Source organism: Plecotus auritus (genome assembly GCF_963455305.1).
Source record: "Plecotus auritus genome assembly, chromosome: 8".
NCBI classification, from domain to species: Eukaryota; Metazoa; Chordata; class Mammalia; order Chiroptera; family Vespertilionidae; genus Plecotus; species Plecotus auritus.
Genome location: NC_137782.1, coordinates 144,030,819 through 144,047,204, shown reverse-complemented (window position 1 = coordinate 144,047,204; position 16,386 = coordinate 144,030,819). Strand labels below are relative to the sequence as shown.

At 46.1% G+C, this 16,386-nt stretch overlaps 1 protein-coding gene across 3 annotated transcripts in view; it reads left to right on the top strand.

The window, feature by feature from the left end:
- The window catches only part of SPTBN1 (spectrin beta, non-erythrocytic 1), a 188,859-nt gene that overhangs the window by 132,302 nt on the left and 40,171 nt on the right, over nt 1-16,386 (top strand). For all 3 annotated transcript variants that reach the window (XM_080682855.1, XM_080682856.1, XM_080682857.1), the window contains 7 exons: nt 4,353-4,526; nt 8,985-9,076; nt 9,868-9,948; nt 10,325-10,440; nt 13,235-13,347; nt 14,106-14,293; nt 15,381-15,498. In XM_080682855.1, the coding sequence (XP_080538981.1) occupies nt 4,353-4,526; nt 8,985-9,076; nt 9,868-9,948; nt 10,325-10,440; nt 13,235-13,347; nt 14,106-14,293; nt 15,381-15,498 (882 nt within the window). The remainder of the gene's footprint in view (nt 1-4,352; nt 4,527-8,984; nt 9,077-9,867; nt 9,949-10,324; nt 10,441-13,234; nt 13,348-14,105; nt 14,294-15,380; nt 15,499-16,386) is intronic.

Here is a 16,386-nt window from a genome sequence, read left to right as displayed (position 1 = left end):
CCTTTGCTCAGAGATCATACTGGTCTGTACTGTTGTTGAAACAGGATTTGTGGACTGGCCACAGAACCTACCTGTTGTCTGTAATATCATTTGTGTGTGAGAATTTGTTTTTGTCCTAAATAACCAGCCGCTGGAGAATGCCCCCATTAAACTTACGTCTGATTGCACAAATGCAAAGAGCGAGTTAATAGTAATGTGTACTATATTGTAAAGTACCAAATGAATGGCCCCAAAGCCCTGGAGTGCAGAAGGGAAAACAGGCCTTCTGGATGGGGTGTCAGGGAACCCCAAGTAAGTAAGTGGGTGGGTTCCAGCTGACCCAGGAGGAGAGGTTAGGGTGTGGATAAAGAGAGCATACAGGGGTCGAGTGTCAGCTGAGGGGCAGAGTGAAGAGAACATCTGGGGAACAGCGTCAGGGAGGAACCGTGCAGGGAAAGCAGCCCAGCTGAATTGGAGTTCGTTTTTGGAAGCAGCAATGGTGGTGACTTCAGTATGTATCGCTCTTAGTGTTTACTGTCACAAGTTATCTCATTTGGTTCTCCTAGTTTAATGAAGTAGACAATTTATGTGTTACAGAAAAAAGCAGGCAGAGTGGCTAGGGTCTTGCCCAAAGCCAGTATTGCTAATAAGTAATAGAACTTGGACTTCAGCCCACTCTACTGTCTGTTCGTCGCCTCCTTTCCCAGTGAGCCCTGAGAAAGAAGAAGGTGCTCTTGGGAGTGGGTTCCAACCAGTGAGGAGACAGGCAGGAATTAATAGAACACAGTGCATTAATTTTAATTGGGCAAGAATCGTTTATACTCTGCTCAAAGCTCAAAGTTGGATATGTATGGGGACTTAATGTGAAAGGAGTTTGGCTGTATAACGTATTAGAGGAGATGTTGGAAATTAGTGCTTCCCACACTATCCTCTGTATTAAGTAGAAGAGTGTGTGTTGAAAATCAATTTGTGATTAAAAGACAAAAGCATAGCAAGTGTTCGGTGCACTGGTGTACTGAGACCAGTTAGTGCCTTTTCTCTATGTCTTCTTTACTATTGCTGAACAATAAGATCAGCAGGCACTTCAGAATTCACCTTGCATGCTAGTAAGTCTTACATCCTCGAACACATAAATTGTATTTTATAGCTGGAAGCCACTTTAAAAGGCCACTAAGTTAGATCCCTTCATTGCATAGGTACTGAAACTGAAGAGTAAGCAGCATGCGGGGCCATTCAACTGGTGTGTGGTACATGGGCCGGCCACTCCCAATGCCCAGGGCTGGTGTTCTGTCCACCCTGCAACCCGTGGAGAGCTGTTGCTTCAAGGTGGCTTTGGACACTCATGGGAAAACCCCGAGAGAGTGGGGGTTACCAGGGTGGAACAGTGTGGCCCAGTTCCTGGTGGCCTCCCGAAACACCCTTCCAGGAGCCTCCCTCTGTCTTCCTCTTCTATTCAAGGAGGCCAGATCAGCTGCAGGAAACATTTATTTTTCTCTTTTCCACCTCTTCTAGGTTCTGATAAAAACTCTGCCATTGTGACTATGTCATAGTTCTGCAAATCCTGACACCCACAGGATAGAACTGGCCCAACTCAAGGCTGTGTGGGCAGCTGGGGAAGAGCCATGGACCAGGAAGGGCCCCCAGCTCTCATCCAGCTCCCTTATTTCTTCCTAATGGCATTGGGTCCCCTTGGACGAATTTGACCAAGGCCACTCCACTTCTCAGGGGCCTCGCTGCTCCAATAAGCAATTAGAATTGTGTTGTCAGTTGCTAAAGGTGCTTGTTTAGCCCTATAATTTTTCCACTCCTTTTTGAAGTCAGAAAGAAGATGGGTCTGGAGCAAAGCCTGGGATGGAGCTGTGGCTGATACAGATGTGGGACCAGAAGGGACCTTGGGGAGGGAAAACAGGAAAAGCGCCTGCAAAACACAGGAACACTGGCCCTGGTGTGGGGAACTTGTTAAAATTATTTAAGGGAGAAACAGTAAAAATAGGCATTTCCTCAGAGGAACTGCCTCCCTGCCTGCGAGCCCCCTGCTTCTGAGTCACGTACGAGTCTGGTGTTGGTATTGATTTTTGTCTCCACATTGGTGACATTTCAAACTGCCCCATCAGAAATGGCACACGGGACAGAAATGCACATGTTGCTGTGGGAACCAACCTGTGTCGCACTAGGAATGTGACAATAATTAATGGGGGCAAGACAGGGAATGCCCCTTTTCATGGCAGAATTAGCCAATTTTGGGCTGAGGTTTTAGGAAAGTGTTTGTTATGAAGAGATGCACCCCCCTTCCCATTGTGTTTAGCTTTCTCCATTGTTATCTCCTGTTCCTTTTGAGAAGATGGAAATCTAGTGATATAAAAATAGCTCCTTAACAAAGGATTTAAACTATCTGCCAGAAAGAAACCGAGTCTGTTTTCTTTCATGTGGTTCTTGGTGTGGCATGAAGAGAACGAGCTTTGGAATCCCGACCCAAGCACCCTGAGCTCCTCTGCGTGGCCCGTCAGCATCACATGGGTCCCTGCGATGTGGCTGGCTTGAGGTGGCTGTTGGGTATACCTCTGAGGGAGAGTGTGCCAGTGTCGGCCTCAAACCGCATCTACAGAGCCAGTCACAAAATTAGAGATTGAGTCTACCTTCTTTCTGTTTCAATGTCATGTTATCACTTGACCTAACTTAAGTAACATATCCCAGCATTTCCCACATTCCTGAGATAAATTCGTTGTGAAGTTGCTGAGAGAAAATGCCTTGGGGGGCGGGGAGTGTAAGGGAAGCTATCATAATAGTGTAATAAAGCTTCACTCTTAAGAGACATTTCTCCTCCCATGCTTGTACTCGAAAACAGAATCTGCCATTGTGGCAAGGCCTCTGCTTGTGATCTTCTTTCCTTGGGGTCAAAGCGTGTTCTTTGCTCACTAGCTTTTTGTGAGAGAATAGAAAGTCAAGGGAAAAAAAGATAATCTGAGACTGGCTACTTAAAATGGCCACTTGTTACCCAAGTCATCTTCCCTTCAGACATTTTCCATCTGACAAATCACTGAGGATCTCAGCTACAGAGGGAAAGCAGGAGACAGGCAAGGCATTCCTGTCAGAGTGGCTGCTACCTTGCTGGGGTGCCAGCTGTTACACACCTGGCCGCCATTCCCTGTGGGGCCAGCCCCTGAGGCACACACAGAGCTCAGTCCACCTGCATTCAGTCCACTGCGCGGGGCCTTGGGCTCGGAACCAAACCAGAACCGCTGGGACTATAGCAGAATTATTAAGCATTATTCCTCCTATCATGAAGCCAGTAGTCTAGTTGGAAGTAATAAGAGCGCTATGTGAAACAACGGCGAAAATACAAGATGCAGACGATGATTTGTTTCTGTGCTCTGTGGAGAACTGTACAGAGTTGGGAGAAAAGGGAGGCCTGTGAGAACTGGAATGGTTGGAATGTCTTCGAGAAGGAAAGCTGTGCCTTGCCTTGAGCCTTGAAAGGTGTGTGGGGTATGGTGAGGTGGCCGTGGAGGGCAGCACCACGTCAGCCAGGCCGAGTGCATCCTTCTAGCTAGCGAGGTGTGCACAGCCTGTCGGAGTCTCTGTGAAATGGTGAGAGCAGCCTGAGGTGCAGCTTCTGCTAGAAGGAGGGGGGAGGGGGAGGAGGGCATGAGCATGCTCTCAACACAGGCAGGGTTATAGAGACACTGTGTGTGTGTGTGTGTGTGTGTGTGTGTGTGTGTGTGTGTGTGTGTGTGTTGCTTAATTTAAAATGTTTACCTTCAGAGGACCTTTTGGATTTTGATATACCAGTAACTGGGTAAAAAGGAAGAGACATTTGGGGTATTCACATCATTACACTACTCTCACATTTTTTCCCTTTATCCTTTCTTTTCAGTAAGTCACACCCTTTACTCAATCCCCTCCCCATCATCTTCACAAAACCACCTGATTCTCCTGTGAGCCATCCTTAGGAATGACCCAAACCAGCAGGTGGCAAGCCTAATTTTAGGGTAAAGCAGCCATTAAATCCTCAGATTTAAACACATCTTCAGAGGTGTTTTGCATCTGCAGAAGGCTGTGTGGATGGCAGCAGAACCTCTGAAAGTCGATGAAAACGGGGTCCGTTTTTCTCTAAACTTCCAGTTTCTACAGGCATTTGTAAATTGTGTCACTTCCAGGATTAAACCAACTTCTAAAGAGGGATCGGTTACCAACCCTTAAGTAAACTTTTCTCTTCAGAGGCTGTTAGCTAAATACTGTCCTTGGACTGAACAAGCACACTTGGCTATTAATGTTTTGGTTTGGGTAGGAGAGTGCTGCATGAATGGGCAGTAGATCCGGGCCTGCCTGTACCCGTTGGATGATGTTTCCACCTTCTGCTCACCCATTTCTAGCCTAAACCCACCAAGGGGCGAATGCGCATCCACTGTCTGGAGAACGTGGACAAGGCCCTCCAGTTCCTGAAGGAGCAGAGAGTCCACCTTGAGAACATGGGGTCCCACGACATCGTGGATGGGAACCACCGGCTCACCCTGGGCCTCATCTGGACCATCATCCTGCGCTTCCAGGTAAGAGGCTTGGCGGAGGGGTTCTGCCTTCCTCTCAGGTGCAAGCATCTTGTGAAGCTGGTCTCCCGTTCCAGAGGGACCAGGAAGACCAGGTTGAAATGGCATCTCAGAGTCAGGTGTGCGGGGCTGTGTGTCACATCCAGCTGCCCTATAGGCACAGCTCCCACACCTCCCTCAATTTTGCTGGGCCCTGAAAGTCTTGGTCCTCCCATCAGATAAGTGGGTTCAGAGCCGCATCCCCGCCCACCACTTCACCGGCACCTACTCTAAACGTCTGGTGTCTGCTGCTCAGCTTTCAGGAGCAAAGGTGTAAGATGCAGTTGATGCTCAGTTACTAGCACTAGGCTGTCTGAACGTCACCAGATAAGACAAGTGTTGTTGGGGGCTGTGAGAACAGGTGGTAGACCAGAGGGGTCAGACCGGTCCTGGGTTCAGCAACCTTGGTACTTGGGTTCTGGCTAGGAAAGAATTCAGAGCCAAGACTCCAACTATAAGAGAACATTTATTTGGAAAATCCCAGAGATAGAAGAAGTAATTTGTAGCAGAAATGGGCTTAGGAAACAAGTTACAGAGGCAAAGGAAGGACTTTTGGAGCTTGGGAGTGAGGAAAGTAATGGTAACGTGCCTGGGGGGGTGGTGGGGAGAGGAGGAAGGGAAAGGCTCCGGCCTCCTCCTGGGAGGGAGAGGTGCTGAGTCCTCTGTCCTAAAGGTTTTTTGTTTTGTTTTTAATTGAAATTCTTCATTGTTCAAAGTATTACATATGTCTCCTTTTCCCCCCATTGACCTCTCCGCAGCCATTGCCACTCCCCAGCACATGCCCTCACCCCCCTACTGTCTGTGTCCATTGGTTATGCTTATATGCATGCATACAAGTCCTTTAGTTGTCCTAAAGGTTTTAAAGGTGGAGATTTTAGGGGGTATCCCAATGGAAGATCTCAATAGAATATTCAGCAGCTTTTCAGGTGTGTCCTTTCAGGGTTGGGATATCCATGATTGATTGGTTGGTGCCAGGATACAGGGGTTCATTATTCAATACAATTGGTCCTGAGGCCAGCCAGGGCCTTTGCTTGTCTGGTTTTGCTGCTTTTCTGGGCCTAGAGCTGGAATACAATTGAGGCCTAGATGTTATCTCTAGGGTGGAAAGGTCAGGGGGCCCAGACAGCAAGGCCAGCGATATGCTAAGGGAGGAAAAGTCATCCCTGGATGAAGTCACACCCTACAATTGTCCTTTGCTAGACACCTGTGGTGTTCTACCCTGGTGGCCTTCTATATCTGGCCCATCGTCCTTGCTCTGCACATGTCTAACTGCCTTCCACAGTATCGTAGAATATTTTTAGGAGGAACTGTTTAGGATCATGGCACATGTGTGGGCTTCATTTGCACCTCCATTCTCCTTTGGATGTGAGGAAGTCGTGTTCAAGGGGATGTGCAAAAAGCTTTAGGCTTGTGTGAGTTTATAAGTATGTTATGGGTTTGTTATAGTCCAGGGAAGGACTTTAAATATAGAAATACTCTGAGCCAGAAGGTACTCTTAAGGTCATCTGGTCCATTTCCTTCACTACTGAGGAAAGAGCGGAGCCTTGCCCAGGATCACAGGGCCAGGCAGGCTGGGCTGCAACGCAGGCTTAGAACCCCAGGGGAGAGCTCTGCGTCTCCGTCTCTCCGGAGACTGTGAGGCACCTCCGGCCAGATTGCTGGCCCTTCCTCCAGGAGATGCTTCATGCTCACGCTCTTCAGGAAACACTTCTTACCCTAGCGTCAGGTTACTCTGCAAACAAATATCCTGACAGGCCTGTCTCCTCCTCGGCGGTGTTCTCTGCACCTTCCTGTTCCGCCCCTTTGATAAAGTCTGATTGATATTTCTAGTAAATGAAAATCTCACTAAAAGGCAAAAACAAAAATCAAATTGTAGCTGTCTTTGTATCCTTATGAAAACTCTGAGGTCACCCTGTAACCAATCCTTTTCCTTCTTGTTTCCCCTGGGACTGGGCTGAGTTAACAGTGTCTGGGTGTGTATGTGGGCAGAGGGGGTGGGGGCTGAGCTGGACAAAGAAATTCCCTGCATGGGTGGTTCCCCATCCCGGCTAGTCCTCTGACTAATTCAGATCCCCTGACCCAGCCCTAGTGCTCCTAAGCAAGCAGGTCTAAGGAGGGAACCCCTGTTGAAGATGGCATCATTAATGGAGTTAGTTACAACCACCAACGATTTCGTTTTTAAACAGCTCTTACGTAGGCTTCTGTCATTTAATTTCAGAATGGTTTAAGAATGGAGTGAATGTCACTTAAGCTCACTAAATATTGCTCTTGGTTTTAGGCCAACAGGTGAAATCAGCTGGACACTCTTTGAGCCTGACTTCAGTTTTGCAGAGTAAAATAGTTCTGTTTCTATTGCTTCTTCCTGTAGTAGTCAGAGCCTGGAAGGGCATCCTGATGGCGGCCTTGCCACGCCCGGGCAGTGCCCATGTTGGTGAGCTGGCAAACGCAGCCCTTTCCAGGATTGTTAGTGAATTGGGTTGAGTCATTGACTAGCTTCCTGACAGCTGGCCCTTTTCTGTACTTGAACTTGTAAATGCTGATAGGTACTTTCTCTCTTTTCTTTGAGGCAGGAAATAGAGGCTGCAGATGTCACTGCTTGGGCTGCATCCTTGGTGTCTTACAAACCCAGCTTTATTAAATCAGCACCCATTCCACAAATACAGGGTGGGGCAGAAGTAGGTGTACAGTTGTGAGCACACACAACACAGTTTATTTTTGTTATTTATTAATTATTATTTATTAATCTAAGGGAGGAAACTGCTGGTTACGAACTGCTGCTGCAGGTTAAGAACTGCTGCTGTAGAGCCTAAGACCATCGGAAAACACAGATATTTACATTACGATTCATAACAGTAGCAAAATTACAGTTATGAAGTAGCAACAAAAATAGTTTTATGGTTGGGGTCACCACAACATGAGGAACTGTATTAAAGGGTCGCGGCATTAGAAAGGTTGAGAACCACTGTTCTAGAGGAACAAGTCTGGAAACAGATTCCCTTCTTTGCACAGAAGCATAAGAAAGTTGACAGGTTAATGTGTAAAATTCCACCTGCCTTTCTTGGTGAGTCTGTGTCTAACCCAGTGGTCGGCAAACTGCGGCTCACGAGCCACATGCGGCTCTTTGGCCCCTTGAGTGTGGCTCTTCCACAAAATACCACGGCCTGGGCGAGTCTATTTTGAAGATGTGGCATTAGAAGAAGTTTAAGTTTAAAAAATTTGACTCTCAAAAGAAACTTCAATCATTGTACTATTGATACTTGGCTCTGTTGACTAATGAGTTTGCCGACCACTGGTCTAACCCCTTGAGTGTGTTACTCTTTCATATTTACTTTCTGCTAAGGATCCTAAGAATAGAGTTGGGAGTTTATGCAGACTTTGACTTCACATACTTACCACAGTTAAAGATGGATAATTTTTTAAGAAGGGTAACTGCTAGGTGGCCCCTAATCCAAAGAGCTGGCATTTATGGGCTCCTTGTTATGAGCTCAGGATGTCATGAGTGCACAGCAGTATTGGGAGACAGCCACTGTTGGAGTTGCCATTCCTCAGATGGGAAGGGAGGAACTCACCTCAGGACACACAGTAGGTGCTGGAGCCTGGATTCAGACCCAGGCAGTCTGACTTTGGTGCCATAGACCAGACTCTGTGTACAATGTTGACTGTCTTAGACCATTGGGGCTGCTGTAACAAAATACCACAGACGGAGTAGCTTAGAAACAGTAGGAATTTACTTCTCCATTCTGGAGGCTGTACGTCGGGTGAGGTCCTATTCCAGATCACACATGTCTTGTCCTGACATGGTGGAAGGGGCTGTGGATCTCTGCAGCCTCTTACCCAGTCCCTCTCACAACTTAATCACCTCCCAAAGGTCCCACCTACAAACACTATCACTTTTGAGGGCTAGGATTTCAGCGTAAGAATTTGGAGGGGACACAGACGTGGAAGCACAGCATTTCAGTGCGTGCTCTCTCTGCGAGGTTGGGTCAGTCCTCAGGCAGTGATGCACACACCGTCCTCATCCATGAAGGACACACCTGGTGTGAAAAATGTTTAGTTATGAAACACTGAACATAATGGTTTTCTGGGGTCTGATGAGGTTCAAGGTGTACCATATGAATCACTGTGCTGGCTTCTAGTTGGAACGATGGGCTAGCTTGAAGGTGGACATGACCCCTAATAGGAAGTCATGCAAGTAACTTGCCTCTGCTTCCATCTGATCTCTGTGCAAAGTGGGAAATCTAGTCTGGCTGGTGTTCTTGGAGGTGAGCCCCGGCTTCAGAAAGCAGCTGTCAGAGGAGGTGGGCTGCAGGGCTGGGCTTTGATCCACAGTTTCCTCTTCGTGTACATGCAGACCAGCTCTCCCGTGGCTGTCGTTAGGCAGCTGACCCATCTGTCTGTCTGATGTTTCCTTGTAAATCTTAGATCCAGGATATCAGTGTGGAAACGGAAGACAACAAGGAGAAGAAATCTGCCAAGGATGCGTTGCTGCTGTGGTGCCAGATGAAGACAGCTGGGTGAGTGTGAGCTCAGAGTCCGGCCAGTGGTCCAAGCCGAGTTCCATGCGGTCGTCACTTCCAAGGTGCTGACAGGTGTCCCCCCCACCGCCTCCACTGAGAGGTCTTGTTAACTGGCGAGTGGTTGATAGGCTGACCTTTCAGCTGGCTCTCAGCATGGTGGAAGGAGTTCTGATTTATATTCTGGACCTCTCATCGCCACCATCTCTTTATTAAGAAAGCTCCAGAGGGCAGTACATCTTGAATTTTAAAACCCTGAAACCATATTTAGGAATCACATCATGATATTTAACAAAAAAAAACACCAGTCTTGGGTTTTCTCCTCCCTTTTATTTCTGCTGCTTCGGGGGAGTTTTGTGCAGTAACCATAAGAGTACTCTTTGTACATTATTGCCCCAGTTTTCCTTCCGTATTCTTTCATTGAAATTTCAGTGTCAATATTTTTTTTAGAGGACCCCATCTTTTTTGTTGCTCACTGAAACTGCTGTGGCTCCTAGGTACTTGCTGAGAACTGATTATGTACCAGGTTAAGTGGAGAATTACTGTTGGGACTGCTTGGAGGACAGATGTATCTGTAATGGCTATGATCAACAATAAGTGTGGACACCATAAAGGGGATCAAGTTAGAGATGAACCTTTAATCAACCACAGATATGGAGTTATTAATAATCAAGATGGTGTAGAATGGCTGATTGATGAGGGGTAGATTTCAAACATGGGGAAGTTTTTCAGGGAGGAAAACCTATATATGATAAGTCTCTTGTTTTTGTCTTGTGCTTTATCTTTGCCAGGTACCCCAACGTCAACATTCACAACTTCACCACCAGCTGGAGGGACGGCATGGCCTTCAATGCACTGATACACAAACACCGGTAAACAATTCGGGGGTGGAATGTTTACCTTCTTCTATAACCGATCTGGGGTGACCTTTGATCCTCATACCCATTGCCTTCGATGTTGCATTGCAGTGGAAATTCCTGCATTCCATGTGAGGAAAATGTGAGAGAATATGTAAAGTCTCCTAAACCAAATAGACGAGTTCTCTCATTGTCCTCAGTTCTCCTAATGAACTTTGGAGACTTTATTTAAAAAATCAGGTTTCATTCATTGATGGTTGAATAATATCCTAGAGTTTTACTCCCCTGAGTGGTGACTTGAACACTTTGGGAGTAATAATCATGTCTAACTGACCACAGAGTGTGTTTTCAAGCCGTGGTTTTTGTCGTGTTCCATTGTCGTTCCACATAGGCCTGACCTGATAGATTTTGACAAGCTAAAGAAATCCAACGCACACTACAATCTGCAGAATGCATTTAACCTGGCAGAGCAGCACCTTGGCCTCACCAAACTGCTGGATCCTGAAGGTAAGGACTCGGGATAACAGGTGGGACCTTCAGTGTCTCTAGCACTGAGGGGTTAATACAAGGTCTGTCTTGTATCTGTTTTATTTGTGCAGTGTGCTTTGTGAATTATCCAAGGGAGAGGAGCTTAATTTTTCTGTGAGAATTACTCGAGGATTTGTGCAAAGGATTACATTTGAAAAGGCCTTGAAAAATGAGTATTATTTAAACATGTTCTGAAGGAGAGGGCATGCCAGGCAGAGGGACTTGAGTGAGCAAGGGGTGAGGAAGGCATGCTTTGGAGACCAACAGTTCACTGGGAATGGTGTTTAGAGTGACAATAGGAAATACCAGCGCAAAGGTGGGTGGGGTCCAACAGGTCAAACTTTTTAGAGGGTATTCAGCAGGCAATGGTCAGCAGCGGTGCTCAAGGAAGAGCACCTGCCATAGGCTCCAGGGAATGGTTGGTAGCTGGCTTTCACCCCAGGGCAGCAAGCAGCATGGGATGGAGTGCGTGGAGATTGAGGGCAGGGCCCTTGTTAGGAGGCTGTGCAGTGTCTGCGATGAGCAAGAGCGTAAATGAGGAAGGTGCATCAGGAAAGGGGAGCATGTGGGTGGGAGAAGGCGTAACACTAACAGTCCCTTTCGGCTGGCTGCTGGGAGGCACGGAATCACATTCTCTGCGTGGACTTAATCTTTTTGCTCTGTGAGTCCCCGCAGCAAGCCCCAAAGACAGACTGCAGGTGACGTGGAGTTCACCTGTGTGGGGGCAGCTCCCCAGCTTGTAGTTCCCTTGCTTAACAAAATCCTAATTCTAGGCTTCTTTTTAGCATGAGTTATCATAGGCACTTTTTTCAGTTTTGAGAAACATAAGAGAATTTTTTTTTGTAGTGCTGAAGCTTTTCAGATCCTCCTCACTGTGAGCAAGTATTAGAGAGAGGAAACTGTATGTGAGTGAAAGTTTAAAGTTCTTATAAATATAGAACAGGAAGTTTAACTCCCCAAGGGCAGATTGAGGTCATGAGGCTGCCAAGCTGGCTTCTTGCTTTTTTTCCAGTGCATCAGATTCACTGATATGTTCACTACAGGAAGCTGAGATAAAATTATCTTCGTGCTAGCCCATTAAATGATTTCTCAATATAAACAGAAAACTAACATTCCTTGGGCTGTGATAAATCTTCATACTTAACCCCTACCTTACTATGGGAAGCCATTCTTCCTCAGCTCTAGCTCTTTGATAAAGAACCCTTTATTTTTGCAACCACTATGACAAAATCTTTTTAATAACTTGCTCATTAGTTAATCTTTCTAATCACTACCCAGTATGCAAAGGGAGTATGATCCCCCGGATTACAAAACAAGGGACTGAAAATGGCAGTGGATGTGATGTCACTTATCCTGTGGGTTTGAGCTTGATTATTAGTTGTCCTTACTATTATTAGTAGACCCAGAGAGCCTTTGGTTAAAATGTAGATAAGTTTAAAGAAAGGTTCTGTCTGCTCATTCCTTCCGGTTATGTCAATATTTTGTGTTTATTGAATTGCATACACGACCGACATTTTTCTCTTGTTTTCCTCCAATTTGCTCTCCTTGGAGCACACTCTGATGGGACTGAGCAGATGCAGGAGTTGGTCACAGGGAGTCCTGGTGGGGGCATCAGTAGGTGTGTTTCTGGCTCCCAGTGTCATTGGCTGCCTCGTGACACTGGACAGGGAGTTTTCAATCGAGCTCTGGATCCTAGTGTTCTCATCCTTGAGTAAGAGAAACAACCCTGTCTCACACAGGGCTGCCAGTGGATAGACGTGAGGGCGCATGTGTGAATGTACATTGAAAAAGAGCCTGATCAATTAAGAGTCATCCTCTGTGTTCTCCTCTTGGTCTATCCGAGTTGAGTACTTCACTCAGTAATGCCAAACCGTGAAGACTTGTTCACTCACTGCCATCTTTACTCCTTTGCTCCCTCTCTCAATTGTTTAAAATATATTTTTATTGATTTCAGAGAGGAAGGATGAGGGAGGGAGAAGTAGAAACATCAATGATGAGAGAGAATCATTGATTGGCTGCCTCCTGCATGCCCCCTACTGGGGATCGAGCCTGCAACCCGGGCACGTACCCTTGACTGGAATCGAACCGGTGACCCTTCAGTCCGCAGGCCGATGCTCTATCCACTGAGCCAAACCAGCTAGGGCCCTCTCTCAATATTTGTTGATCACAAACAAAGCAACACACTAGAAATTTGGGAGGTGGAATGATGAGCACAGGGCTTACCAAGACAGAGTTCCTGTCCTCAGGGACTCAGTCTTACAAGACACATAAAACGTGCATAAATAATTGTAGTGCCTGGCGGAAAGTATTATGTGTGACCATATAAACGAAGTCCTTAGGGGAAAAGAGAGAGACAGTAATTCTGGCTGTAGGGATTAGAATTAGCTATGGTGGAATGGTAACTTTTCAGTTGGATCATGAAAGGCTAGGAATAAGGTGATGGAGTGTGGAAAGCCATTTCGGGCAAAGGAAAGTTGAGAGTAAAGGAAAGGACAATGGGAATTCTGGGGTGTGTGGTGAAGAGTCCAGTTTGGAGTAGATATATAGTGCCTGAGAAGAATTAGTCTCTAGATTTAGAAACGTCTAGAATAGCGCTTAGCAATAGTGGAAACCTGGTACATAGTCAATGGATGGAAGGCATACTATAACTCTCGGGTACAGAAAGTGAAGACACTGGCCTGTTCAGTGTTGACCACTTGTTCCAGGGTGTTCTTGCTGCTTGAGTGGCAGCCCCATGAACACAGTACTGAAGGGAATCTCCCCTCGGTTACAGATATCAGTGTGGACCACCCTGACGAGAAATCCATTATCACTTACGTGGTGACCTATTACCACTACTTCTCTAAGATGAAGGCCTTGGCTGTTGAAGGAAAACGAATTGGAAAGGTGAGCTCACACCAGTTTTATATGTTGTGAGACCTAATTAAGGTTCACATCTTAATGGACTGCCTGCCACTGAGCCCCTTGCCCTCCCATGAACACATAAACGTAGCCAGGAGCAGTTGGGCAGGCTGTCCAAATGGCAGGGGAGTGGGCAGCATCCCACGGAGGGAGGAGTGGTGGCCAAAATATTTAGGAAAGGATGTGAGGGGGCATCTCAGACCTGGAAACATACCTCCCCTGACCTTACCAGAAAATCGGGTATTGAGAATCTGCTTGAGCCGGCTGATGTCACGGGCCTGAAGTCCTCCTTCCCACAGTTGAAAAGGCCTCAGTATTATGCTTTTTACTTCTCGTTTGCCTGCCACGTGTTTCAGAACACCTCAGGCCAGATGCCCTTGTCTTCTCCGTGCAGTAGGAATGGAAAGTTCATGGGCGTTCATGGGACAGGACCACGCACAATAGAGCCCTTTGTGCTTCTCCAGAGATTTGGGAGCTTGGGCAGCAGGAGTCATTCGGACTCTTAAACCCTGTGCCTGGGGGCTGGGAGTTCCAGAGCCAGTTCCACTTGAGTTAAGATGTCATTGCTCACAAGTAATGGTCACAGTCTCAGTGCCTATTAAACAGTTCCTCAAGTTTCAAGTGCTCAGTGCGGAGTAGCCTAGAACCCTGACTCAGCGTGCCTGTGCTCATAGAGGGGTGCCATCACGTTTTCCTCCTGTTGCGATAACGCTGTCTTCCATCTTTCTAACTCCTCCTTACAGGTGCTTGACAATGCTATTGAAACAGAAAAAATGATTGAAAAGTATGAATCACTTGCCTCCGACCTTCTGGAGTGGATTGAACAAACCATCATTATTTTGAACAATCGCAAATTTGCCAATTCATTGGTTGGGGTTCAACAACAGCTTCAGGCATTCAACACGTACCGCACTGTGGAGAAACCACCCAAGTACGATGCATATTGGGATGCGCTGCCATTAGTGTGGGGAGAGATCACTGCAGTCACAGACCCCTGTTTTCTGACTTGCACGATCTCGTCTCTGAGTGAACGCCTCTTCCCTTAGTGAATGCTACTCCTTTCATCTGATCTGTGTTGCTCCGTGAGCCCTTTCCAGTAGATTGTGCCACTGATAGATGAGACTCTGAAGAAATTGTGCAGGACTCTCTGGTGCCTGATGTATTTCAGAATTCCGTATTTTTTTTGGATTTCAGAGAAGTAGCAGTTGTGTGTATGTTGTATACTATGATTCCAGTTGGGTGTGAGGAAGTAACCCTTAATCAGGCCCACTAATAGATCCTTAGCAAAATGTGTAAATATTCATGTTGTGTTGGAGACAGACAATAAATCATTTTACTGTCCCCCAAAATTTGATTTTCTACATCTTTTAAGAAATAAGGATTGGGTACCTTATCTCTTACTTATAGTTGGAAGGTTTTTCCTCCTTTTTCTGAAACTCCACTCAGTTGTGTATTCCTTGCTGAGGTCTCTGAAACCCATTTATCGGTAGTCATATATGAACTGATTCTTGCTGGATGCATTCAGCTGTGCACTCTGAATGAAGTAAGTCTGTCGCCCAGGACTTATGGTCTAAGCCAGTGGTCGGCAACCTTTCAGACCTCGCAGACCACCAGTGGTCCATGGACCACCGGTTGGCGACTGCTGGTCTAAACCAAGCATGTCAACCTCTCGGCCGGCGGGCTGCACATTTGACATGCTTGGTCTAAACCTTGAATGAGGTGATTAATAAAAGAATGCTATTGCATGCTCCTAAATATAAATCTTCAGAAACAACAAACAACGAATCACACAAAAAATTTCCACAGTTGGGCACACTTTGAGGTCTGTAATAACCCAAAACTAACCCACTCTGGTTTCTCTAACATGCGTCTCACATAAATCAGACCACAGATAAATGGCTTTTTAAATTGCCTGGCTCTGTGAAATTGTTCTTTTGCCAGAAGTAAATTAATATTTCCCCTTGGATTGAACAAAATAATAATAAATAATGTTTACAGTGGTTGTTTTCTGTGCTTAGATTTACGGAGAAGGGGAACTTGGAAGTGCTGCTTTTCACGATTCAGAGCAAGATGAGGGCCAACAATCAGAAGGTCTACATGCCCCGGGAGGGGAAGCTCATCTCTGACATTAACAAGGTAAACCCCTCCATCTGGTCCTACTTGGGCCCGTCCTGTAGAGTCCTGGTTCTGTTGCTTGGTCTTGATTGGCTGAAAGGGTCCGTCTCTCCCTGTGGAATTAGGGGCAGGTGTTGCTCGGGTATGGCAGAGGCTCAGGGGATACTTGCGCTGGCGGGTCTGTTGGAGGTTTGGGGAGAGTGTTAGATTTTATCAAACTGGCTTGGGTTCTGCCTGTTTAACTTGTTACTCGTCTGTCAGAGGCAGTTGACTCAAACATCTTTAAATTGGGGAATGGAGAACACAAAACCTTATGTCATGTATCTGGAATCCCTAGAGGTTGGGGCTGGCTCCTCTGTCAGAGAAGCTATTAAATGACTTCCATTATCATGCCCTGTTGTGTCTGCAATTAGAGAATTTCACAGGGAGCATATTTCCAAGTACAAGTTTGAAAAATCTAGAACTTTGGTCAGTTGTACCCATTTAGAGTCTTTTAATTGGAATTTTTTTAACTGTCATAAAGTAAGATGTATCTCATAGAAATGAATTTAATGTGTACAGTCAGTAAGGATTTTGGGAGGGAAATACACAGATGTGTGAATAAAAAACAGTGGCTCAGGACGGGGTGAATGAGAGAGTCATAATAAGATTTCAGAGAAAAATCATTTATCTTTTTTATATGGTCAGAGCTGTTGAAAATAAGTACTTTGCTTCCTCTCAGTTAAAGTAAGATTTATTATTTAGTTAGTTGACTTGCTCCATATCTACAGTGTTTTGTTTTCCAAGAACAACACAGGACCGTAGATTTAGATAAGGGAGAGTGTTCCCATGAGGCTAAACGGAGAGGAAACTGCTTTTTTTCTCAAGGCTTCAGAGGCAGTGAGGATGGGAACGGGACTTCCCTTCTAC